This window comes from Nomascus leucogenys, chromosome 2 (assembly GCF_006542625.1).
Source record: "Nomascus leucogenys isolate Asia chromosome 2, Asia_NLE_v1, whole genome shotgun sequence".
Classification (NCBI taxonomy): domain Eukaryota; kingdom Metazoa; phylum Chordata; class Mammalia; order Primates; family Hylobatidae; genus Nomascus; species Nomascus leucogenys.
The window spans coordinates 134,576,501-134,587,297 of record NC_044382.1 but is presented as its reverse complement, the minus strand read 5'-3'; the positions used below and the strand labels follow the sequence as shown (position 1 = coordinate 134,587,297).

The window sequence follows — 10,797 nt, the reverse complement described above, 5'->3', positions numbered from 1 at the left end:
AATATTCCATTGTATGTGTATATCACATTTTGTTTATCCATTCATCAGGTGATGAACATTTGGGTTGTTTCCACATTTTTGCTATTGTGAATAATGCTGCTATGAACACTGGTGTACAAATATCTGTTCACGTTCTTGGTGTCAATTCTTTTGAGTATATTCTGAGAAGTGGAATTGCTGAATCATATGGTAATTCTATGTTTAATTTTTTGAGGAACTGCCAGGCTGTCTTCTACAGTGGCTGTACCACTTTACATATAGTAGTTGTTATGTAGCCAAATTATGTGAATGAATTATTTGCTGTAGGAAATTGGCACCTGTATACTCTAAACCAATACAGAAAGTACATCTCTCTCATTAAAATTGTTTGATGCATCAAAGAGTTGTCTGCTAAACACTTCTAATTACCATGGTGATTAATTACCAGTATCCAGAATCTTAGATATATGTGTGTTGTAGGCGTGGGTCAGAAAAGAGGAGGTTAGGTGGAATCAGCAAGCAGCAAAAATATTTCCAAATCCTGCCAGGCGTGGTGGCTCACACCTGTAATCCCAGCACTTTGCGAGATTTAGGTGGTTGGATCACTTGAGCTCAGGAGTTTGAGACTGGCCTGGGGAACATGATGAAACCCAACCTCTACAAAAAGTAAAAAATTAGCCAGGCATGCTGGCGTGCACCTATAGTCCCAGCCACTTGGGATGCAGATGTTGCAGTGAGCCATTGGGCAACAGAGCAAGACTCTGTCTCAAAAATAAATAAATTAATTAATTATACTGCAACTCTATTTCAGTTTGGTTCATCTGACATTGAAGATCAAAGAGGATGAATAATAAAGATATAGTGAGGAGGAGAGAAAGGTAGAGGAATGTGGTAAGGTTGGGCAGTGGAACTGGACTGGTCTGCTGATTCTTATGTAGTTAGTGTGAAATGAATGTCAGCAAGGCAGTTTTCCTTCTTCCTCCACTTCATCTCAGATTATCTCAGTCTGTTTCCTTGCTAAAGCTTGTATAATCTATAAATTATACAACTGACTTAAGACCTTTAAACAAATTGAACTTGCAGGTGAAATATAAATTTACAACGAACTTAAACATTTATCAGAGACAGTAAGAGAACAGAGATTGAAACACTTTATTATTTTATTCTCCTTTCATCAGACTAGTCGCCTCCTGAAGCCATGGGAAATCACAGTGCTTTGGTATCTGGAGAGAGGCGAATGCAAAGGCATATCTGCAATTTTTATTTCTGGTGGGGCTTTTTGCAAGACAACTTTCCGATCTTCCCCATGGCAAAGCCTTTCACTGTGATTCAAAAACAGAGAGTCTTCTAAAGGGCCAGTATGGATCCCACATACTTCTGCTTGCTAAGAGAAAAGAAAATCTCCTGTGTATCACATCAAACATCATTTTCTTGTTAGATTAAGAAGGAAGTTTCACCAGGAGCCCTGGCTCATGCCTGTAATCCCGGCACTTTGGGAGGCCAAGACAGGAAGATTGCTTAAGCTCAGGAGTTTGAGACCAGCCTGGGCAACAGAGCAAGACCCCATCTATACAAAAAATAAAAAATTAGGTGGGTGTGGTGGCACGTGTCTGTGAGGTTGAGGCAAGAGAATCCCTTGATCCTGGGAAATCAAGGCTGCAGTGAGCTATGATCACACCCCTGCACTTTAGCCTGGGCAATAGAGTGAGACCCCATCCCCTCTCCAAAAAAGATGGAAGTTACCCAATAGTTTTTCTAACTATCCTTGTTGAGAAGGAAGCTCTGCTGAACAGAGGAACATCCCTTTTCTAAAAGCAATGCTTTGCGGGTCAGTGTGATCTGACTACCAGAGTCATGCAGACTACAAAGGTGATACATTTGGAGGCAGATTGTTGAACTTTAGCTTCACTACTTAACGTGACCTTTTCAAGTCATTTACTCCCAGAAGACTCAGTTTTTTCAAATATAAAATGGGAATATTAAAGGATTCATTGAGTAGCAAATAAAATATATGTGAATGAAAAAGCTTTGCCAACTACTAAGTAGCAAAAAGGTTTAAAGTATGATGATGCTGTTATGACTGTTGAATAAATAAATAACAACTGTTTGAAGTTATTAACTTAAATACACATCTACTTCTGATTCTTCAATATTGCCAAATAGCATTCTGGTCTGTTCTTGGGATGCAGCCCCAACTCTGGTATGCTGTGTTTCATATATATATATATTTCACAGATGGGGCCTAAGTCTGTCACCCAGGCTGGAGTGCAGTGGTGCAGTCATAGCTCACTGCAGCCTGGAACTCCTAGGCTCAAGCAATCCTCCTTCCTCAGCCTCCCAAGTAGCTGGTACTACGGCACACACCCCAATGCCTGGATAATTTTTTTTTTTTGATAGACAGGATCTCGCTATGTTGCTCTGGCTGGTCTCAAACTCCTGGCCTCAAATCATCCCCCTGTCTCAGCCTCCCAAAGTGCTAGGATTAGAGGTGTAAGCCACCGCACCCAGCCTCTGTGCTATATTTTTTAATGCTGTTAGATGCAGTTTTTTAACTCCTAGTGGAAAAATGGTGAGGATAAATAAAAGGAAGGAAAGCATAAGTTAGCATTTACCAGCAGTTACTCAGTGTGGGCACATTCACTTTACTTAATTCACTTATTTAAGTTTCATTGGTAGGAACACTGTCAACTAAATTGCAAAAGTAAAATAGCTCTGAAAAATGATGCTGAATTATAGCTTTAAAAGTAAGGTCAAGAATAAGTGTTTTGATGCAATCAAAACAAAGTTTTTCTTTACTGATTTCAACTTATAAAGTTTACAACCTATAATTCTCATAAATAAAAAAGTCAATACTGTCACCATGCTGAAGCTACTTAGGACATTGAAAATGACCTTGATACACTACTAAATTACATGAAATGCAGACTAATATTAAGACTGTAGTAAGTCTGAGTAAACATATTTATTTATTTATTTATTTATTTTGAGATGGAGGCTTGCTCTGTTGCCCAGGCTGGAGTGCAATGGCGTGATCTGGCTTGCTGCAACCTGTCTCCCGGATTCAAGCAATTCTCCTGCCTCAGCCTCCCAAGTGCTAGGATCACAGGCATGAGCCACCACACCAGTCAAAAAATGTTTTAAAACAAGCCTGTTGGAATCCCTGCTTTTGATTATTTTGAGCATATACCTAGAAATGGAATTGCTGAATCATATGGTAATTCTATGTTTAATTTTTTGAAGAATGGTCTCACTATCTTCTACAGTGGCTGCAGCATTTTACCTATAGTAGTTTTCCTGCTGTTATAAAACTACTGAATGGAGCCGGGTACAGTGGTTCATGCCTGTAATCCTAGCACTTTGGGAGGCTAAGCCAGGAGGATGGCTTGAGCCCAGGAGACCAGCCTGGACCACATAGTAGAGATCCCATCTCTACAAAAAATTCCAAAACTCTCCAGGCATGGTGGCAGGTGACTGTAGTCCCAGCTGCTCAGGAGGCTGAGGTGGGAGGATCACCTGAGTCCAGGTGGTTGCTGCAGCTGCAGTGAGCCATGATTGCATCATTGCACTCCTGTCTGGGTGACAGAGTGAGATCCTGTTTCTAAATAAATAAATAAAGTAGGCCCAGTGTGGTGGCTAACTCCTGTAATCCTAGAATTTTGGAAGGCCGAGGCAGTAGGATCGCTTGAGCTCAGGAGTTCAAGACCAAACTGGAAGACATAATGAGACCTCATCTCTACTAAAAATCAAAAAGCTAGCAAGGCGTGGTGATGTGCACCTGTAATCCCAGCTACTTGGGAGGCTGAGGCAGGAGGATCAATTGAGCTCAGCAGATTGAGGCTGCAGTGAGCTGTCATCACGCCACTGCACTCCAGCCTGGATGACAGAGCGAGACCCTGTCTCCAAAAGGAAAAAAAGGAATAAATAAATAAAACTGCTGACTGAAGAGGAGCATTGAATGGGTAAATCATGTGTAAACTAGCCAAAACATTCCCATGCCTCTCTATCTGAAGATGCAGTATAACCTAAAAAATATACGCTTTGTAGTGTACCTTTAATATTAATGACATCTTCTGATGATGAGTTTAACAACTACAAGATAGCATGACGTGGAGTTTCTGAAATTCTTCAGTATATAATTAGGTTATTTAAACAGATATTACTATTTGACATTTGTTTGCAAGTTTATGTGACAGTACATCAAAATAGTTTTCGTATAGTTATGCACATCTATCACAGATATGCTAAATTTTATATATATATATATATATATATTATTTATTTAGAGCCAGAGTCTAGCTCTGTTGCCCAGGCTAGATCGCAGTGGCGCAATCTCGGCTCACTGCAACCTCTGCCTCCCGGGTTCAAGAGATTCTCATGCCACAGCCTCCAGAGTAGCTGGGATTACAAGTGCCCGCCACCATGCCCAGCTAATTTTCGTATTTTTAGTAGAGACGGGGTTTCGCCAGTTGGCTAGCCTGGTCTCGAACTCCTGACCTCAAGTGATCCACCTGCCTCGGTCTCCCAAAGTACTAGGATTATTGGCACGAGTCACCGCATCTGGCTTAATGTTTTTTTTTTTCTTATGTGTGCTTATGGGGAAATACCTTCAGATTCACATTCCTGAATATCATGTTTTCTTTCCAAGGCATAACATAACGTCTTGGGATCATCCCTTGCTTTAATGAAAATCGTGGCAAATGAATCTCTTCATACCTGATGATTAGGAAAGCAAGAAGAAAAGGTTTCTTGTGAGCCAAATACAATCATTTTAGCATCATTCCAGGGACTGGAGGCAGTTGTGCATTCATGTTTGGTCCCCTGCTGCTGCAGGACAGGCGGCTGTGCCACTGAAACTCAGCTAAAAGATAACCATTTAAGTATCCACGTATCACCAAGATCAAGTCAGGGCCAAGTATCTGTAACTCTAACTACATGCTGTCCTTTACAATTTGCCCACAATGTCCATTTTAATCTGACTTTTTTTTTTTTTTTTTTTTTTTTTAATGAGATGGAGTGCATTATCATGCCCAGCCGGGGTTTTGCCATGTTGGTCAGGCTGGCCTCAAATTCCTGACCTCAAGTGATCCACCCACCTTGGCTTCTCAAACTGTTGACATTACAGCCATAAGCCACTGCGCCCTGCCCATTTTAACTTGACTTCAAGGGAAAAGGCAAGGCACCTAGATTTGCCTCAGGCCTACCAACTGCCTAAAGGAAATGTCTGGCCAGCCACAAAAAGCAGAAACTATACTGGCTTCTGAATTTATGTATGCTCTACACTCAGGTCAGACTTGCTTTCCCTGCACACATATTTCTGTCCGGAACATAAAGCTTTCTATATAGATGCCAAAGGGGAACACAAAGTTATTGACCTTATCTATGTAGCTCCCAGGTTGCAAAACAAGCAAACAAAAAACCCCAGAACCCCATAAGTCCTTACTTATTAGCAGATTTGTAGAGACTCTCATCAGAGCAATTGTTAGTGAGTTTAGGCAAAGTAGGACAAGTATCTTTCCCTGAAGCCATTCCTGACAGCAATGGATGGAATTCTCATCTAAAACTTCACTAACTCACTAGTCTAATTATGACATCGCTGCTCTGATGTAACAATGTTTTTCTAACTTCATAGTAACTCTCAGCAGTTACAGTAGCAGTTATAGTGTCCAGCTCACAGGTGTGGTGGTGGGTGCCTGTAATCCCAGCTACTCAGGAGGCTGAGGCAGGAGAATCACTTGAACCCAGGAGGCAGAGTTTGCAGTGAGCCGAGATTGCGCCACTGCACTCCAACCTGGGTGACAGAGTGAGACTCTATCTCAAAAAAAAAAAAAAAAGTGTCCAGCTCAGAGCTATTTTCAGGGCTTTAAAAAAAATCCCCCTTCTGGCCTGGCACAGTGGCTCATGCCTGTAATCCTAGCACTTTGGGAGGATGAGGCAGGAGGATCACTTGAGCCCAGGAATTTGAGACCAGCCTGGGCAACATAGTAAATTCCGGTCTCTACAAAAAATAAAAAAATTTGGCCGAGTGTAGTGGCTCATGCCTGTAATCCCAGCACTTTGGGAGTCCGAGGCAGGTGGATCACTTGAGGTCAGGAGTTCAAGACCAGCCTGGCCAACATGGTAAAACACCTTCTGTACTAAAAACACAAAAATTAGCCAGGCATGGTGGTGTGCGCCTGTAATCCCAGCTACTTGGGAGGCTGAGGCAGGAGAATTGCTTGAATCCGGGGGGTGGAGGTTGCGGCGAACAGAGATGATGCCACTCCACTCCAGCCTGGGTGACAGAGCAAGACTCCATCTGAAAAAAAAAAAAATTAAAAATAAATAAATAAATAAATAAGCTGGGCGTGGTCACGTGTACTTGTGGTCCCAGCTATTTGAGAGGCTGAGGCAGGAGGATCGCTTGAACCCAGGAGGTCGAAGCTGCAGTGAGCTGTGATTGCACCACGGCACTCCAGTCGGGGCAACAAAGCAATACCTTGTCTCCAAAAAACAAGACAAAACAAAACAAAATAAAACAAATTCCTTTTTGAGTAAAACATCATTCTTATAATGAGCAATTAAAAATGAAGATGTTTGTGACATAATACAAATTGACACATACTAGAAAATATGTTGAACTGAACAATTATTCAGTAATTAAAAAATAATCACTTCAAATTAACATTCTCTATTGGTCCATGGCTGATTTTCCTCTTTATATATTGTGCATGCCACCGACAGTCAACTGATTTTCAACGAAGGTGCCAAGAACACACACGAGGGAAAAGACAGTCTCTTCAATAAACAGTGCTGGGGAAATTGAACATCCCCATGAAGAAGAATGAGACTAGACCCCTACCTCTCACCATACGCAAAAATCAACTCAGAATGGATTAGGATTAAATGTAACTTGAAACTACAAAACTACTAGAAAACATACGGAAATACTCTACATCCTTGGTCTGGGCAAGGTTTTTTTTTTTTTTTTGAGACAGGGAGGTTCTCTGTCACTCAAGGTTGAGTGCAGTGGCGCAATCACGGCTCACTGCAGCCTCAACCTCAATCAGTCATGGGCCCAGGTGATCTTCCCACCCCAGCCTCCTGGGTAGCTGGGACCACAGGTGTGCACTACCATGCCTGCCTAATTTTTTTAAATTTTTTTTTTTTTTTTGAGACAGAGTCTCGCTCTGTCACCAGGCTGGAGTGCAGCGGTGCGATCTCAGCTCACTGCATCTTCTGACTCCCTGGTTCAAGCGATTCTCCTGCCTCAGCCTCCCGAGTAGCTGAGATTACAGGCACGTGCCACAATGCCCAGCTAATTTTTGTATTTTTAGTAGATACAGCGTTTCACCATGTGGGCCAGGATGGTCTTGATCTCCTGACCTCACGGTCTGTCCGCCTTGGCCTCCCAAAGTGCTGGAATTACAGGTGTGAGCCACCGCGCCCAGCCTAATTTTTAAATTTTTTGTAGAGATGGGGTTTTGCCATGTTGCCCAGGCTGGTCTTGAACTCCTATGCTTATGCGATTCACCCACCCAAGCCTCCCAAAGTGCTGGGATTACAGGTGTGAGCCACTTTGCCTGGCCAAAGGATTTTTAAAATAAGACCTCAGCAAAACAGGCCAACAAAAGCAAAAATAAACACATGGGATTACATCAAACTGACAGGCTTTTGCACAGCAAACGAAACAAGAGGGAAGAGACAACCTACAGAATGGGACAAAACATCTGCAAAATATATATCTGACAAGGGGTTAAAAACCATACTATATAAAGAACAGTGAAAAATGGCCAATCTGATTTAAAAATGGGTAAAAGGACTGGGTGTGGTGGCTCATGCCTATAATACCAGCACTTTGGGAGGCTGAGGCAGGAGGATTGCTTGAGCCCAGGAGTTTGAGACCAGTGTGGTGCTAGGCATGATGGATCCTCAGGCAGGAAGATCGCTTGAGCCTGGAAGGTCGAGGCTGCAGTGAACCATGACTATGCCACTGCACTCCCAGCCCAGGCAACACGGCGAGACTCTGTCTCAAAAGGTAAAAGATCTTAGTAGACATTTCTCAAAAGAACGCATGCAAGGGTCAAGTACATGAAAAAATGCTCAACATGACTATATACCGCACAAGTGATGCGTGTCCCATTTATGTTTCACTATCTATTACATGCACCTCAAGAGTGTAAATCCAATTTGTTTAAACTCAAACCAATCCAGCCTATTTTATCCCCTAAGATTTGTCATATTGCAGAATATTTTAGATTATGAAAACTGATTTTAATAAAGAAAGGTTACTAGTGAGGATAAATGCTTAAACTACTAAAACAGAGGTGGAGGGTTATTAGTGTAAGTCCTACCCACTGGCAAATAGGAAAAATATTAATATTAGGCTAAGCAGGAAAATTAATTACTGCAAGATATGCTGGTTTGATGAGAGCATAAACTGAAAGAATACATATCCATACATTTGGATAGCCAGAAAGGTTCAAAGTCATGTTAGATAATTTTTTATTTTTGGAGACAGAGTCTTGCTCTGTGCCCAGTCTGGAGTGCAGTGGCATGATCTTCGTTCACTGCAACCTCCGCCTCCTGGGTTCAAGCAATTCTCCTGCCTCAGGCTCCCAAGTAGCTGGGACCACAGGCACACGCTACCATACCCGGTTGATTTTTTGTATTTTAGTATAGACGGGGTTTCACCGTGTTGCCCAGACTGGTCTCGAACTCCTGAGCTCAGGCAATCTGCCTGCCTCGGCCTCCCAGTGTTAGAATTACAGGTGTGAGCCACCATGCCCGGCCGATAAATTTTTAAAGAACCTTAAAAACTGCCCTTTCCTCAGCTGCTGCCAAGGTGCTTGGTCATTCCAAGGAAGCTAAGGCCACATTGGGGTGAGAGCCTCACTTCATCTGGCGATTAGCACCACATCCAGCAGCGCCAGCCCCACACACACCCGTGCCATGGCCTCCTTCTCCGAGCTCGCCTACATCTACTCGGCCCTCATTCTGCATAATGATAAAATCAATGCCCTCATTAAAGCAGCTGGTGTAATTGTTGAACCTTTCTGGCCTGGTGTGTTTGCAAAGGCCCTAGCCAATGTCAGCATTGGGAACCCCACCTGCAATATAAGGGCTGGCGGACTTGCAGCAGCTGGAGATCCTACCCCCTCCACTGCTGCTGCTTCATTTGAGAAGAAAGTGGAAGCAAAGAAAGAATCCGAGGAGTCTGATGAGGACATGGGCTTTGGTCTTTCTGACTAAACCTCTTTTATAGCATATTCAATAAAAACCTAAACTTTGAAAAAAAGAAATAAATAACCTTAAAAATTGAAGCACTGCTTTCTGTATGGCAGTAGGATGTAACACAAGCCAGAAATCTGAGTGGTTTCCAAATGTTAAAGAAACAACTATTGGCTGCGTGTGGTGGCTCATGCCTGTAATCCCAACACTTTGGGAAGCTGAGGCAGGCGGATCACCTGAGGTCAGCAGTTTGAGACCAGACTGGCTAGCATGGTGAAACCCTCTCTACTAAAAATACAAAAAAATTAGCTGGGTGTGGTGGCGTGTGCTTGTAATCCCAGCCACTTGGAAGGCTGAGGCAGAAGAATCGCTTGAACCCGGGAGGCAGAGGTTGCAGTGAGCTGAGATGGCACCATTGCACTCCAGCCTTGGCAACAAAAGTGAAAACTCCATCTCAAAAAAAAAAAAAGAAATAAAAAAGAAACTATTGCTAAAAAACCAGGAAGGTGTGGGGGAAGAAACAATCTTGATGAAGATAAAGTAGCTTCAGGCATCAATGCCCTTTAATAGGCATAACTTCTGCTAGAAAAATAGGCAATATTTACATTAATATGTGGCATTTAAGTATTCAGAATAATTATCTTTCTTAATGTACTATTTCTAAAATCACGTCCCATAAATTGTCTTAGGGTCAGTATCAAATTACCTTTTAAAAATATTTTTCTTGCTTATAGCAATTTTATGAAAAAACATTCAAGATTTAAAAATATAATCACTTGAAGCTCATTAAGGACTGCCAAAAATCTAATTTTATTTTTGCATTCTTTATAAATAAAAAGCAACCGATAACCACTTTCTTCTTAGATCCAACTTCAATGACCACATTCTCAGAACTACCAAGAGACTTCAAGTACATTGTCTGTAAGGAATAGTTTATAATTGCTGAATTTTACATTTTTGCTTAATATACAAAATTTCTGCTTAATATATCAAGCATATTTTTGCTTAATATATTTTTGTAAACTATAGTTAACTCTTGGAATGTCTAAACTACCTTTATTTTCTTCATTAATAAAAATGAGTAATTTAAAACTTCATGCACATGTAACATTTTATGATTATTATTTTTGAGACATAGTCTTGCTCTGTCACCCAGGCTGGAGTATAGTGGCACGATCTCGACTCACTGCAACCTCTGCCTCCTGGGTTCAAGCGATTCTCCTGCCTTGGCCTCCCAAATAGCTGGGATTACAGGCATGCAAAACCATGCCCGGCTAATTTTTTGTATTTTTAGTTGAGACGGGGTTTCACCATGTCGGCCAGGTTGGTTTTGAACTCCTGACCTCAAATGATCTACCCGTCTCAGCCTCCCAAAGTGCTGGGATTACAGGCATGAGCCACTGCGCCGGCATATGTAACATTTTAAATACCTGACTTCTTTAACATAAGGTAAGACAGTCTTAGGCAGGCTGCCACTGGGAATGTTTTTTTCTTTTTCTTTTTTAAATTAGAGACAGGGTCTCACTATGTTGCCCAGGTGGGTCTCGAACCCCTGGGCTCAAGCAATCTTCCTCTCTTGGCCTTCCAAAGTGTTGAGATTGCAGGTGTGCA

General features: G+C 42.0%; 1 protein-coding gene and 1 pseudogene across 1 annotated transcript; one reads left to right on the top strand and one right to left on the bottom strand.

Annotated features, from left to right (window-relative positions):
* Window positions 1–1,110: 1,110 nt before the first annotated feature.
* On the bottom strand, window positions 1,111–5,529 carry TEX43 (testis expressed 43). The gene is made up of 3 exons (XM_003259904.3): window positions 5,420–5,529; window positions 4,584–4,692; window positions 1,111–1,363 (listed from the first exon to the last, which is right to left on the bottom strand). Exons 1-3 carry the CDS (start codon window positions 5,503–5,505, stop codon window positions 1,154–1,156), a joined length of 405 nt encoding a protein of 134 aa, XP_003259952.1. The 5' UTR covers window positions 5,506–5,529; the 3' UTR covers window positions 1,111–1,153.
* Window positions 5,530–8,907: 3,378 nt separating this feature from the next.
* Window positions 8,908–9,207, top strand: LOC105739396 (annotated as a pseudogene).
* The last annotated feature ends 1,590 nt before the right edge of the window (window positions 9,208–10,797 follow it).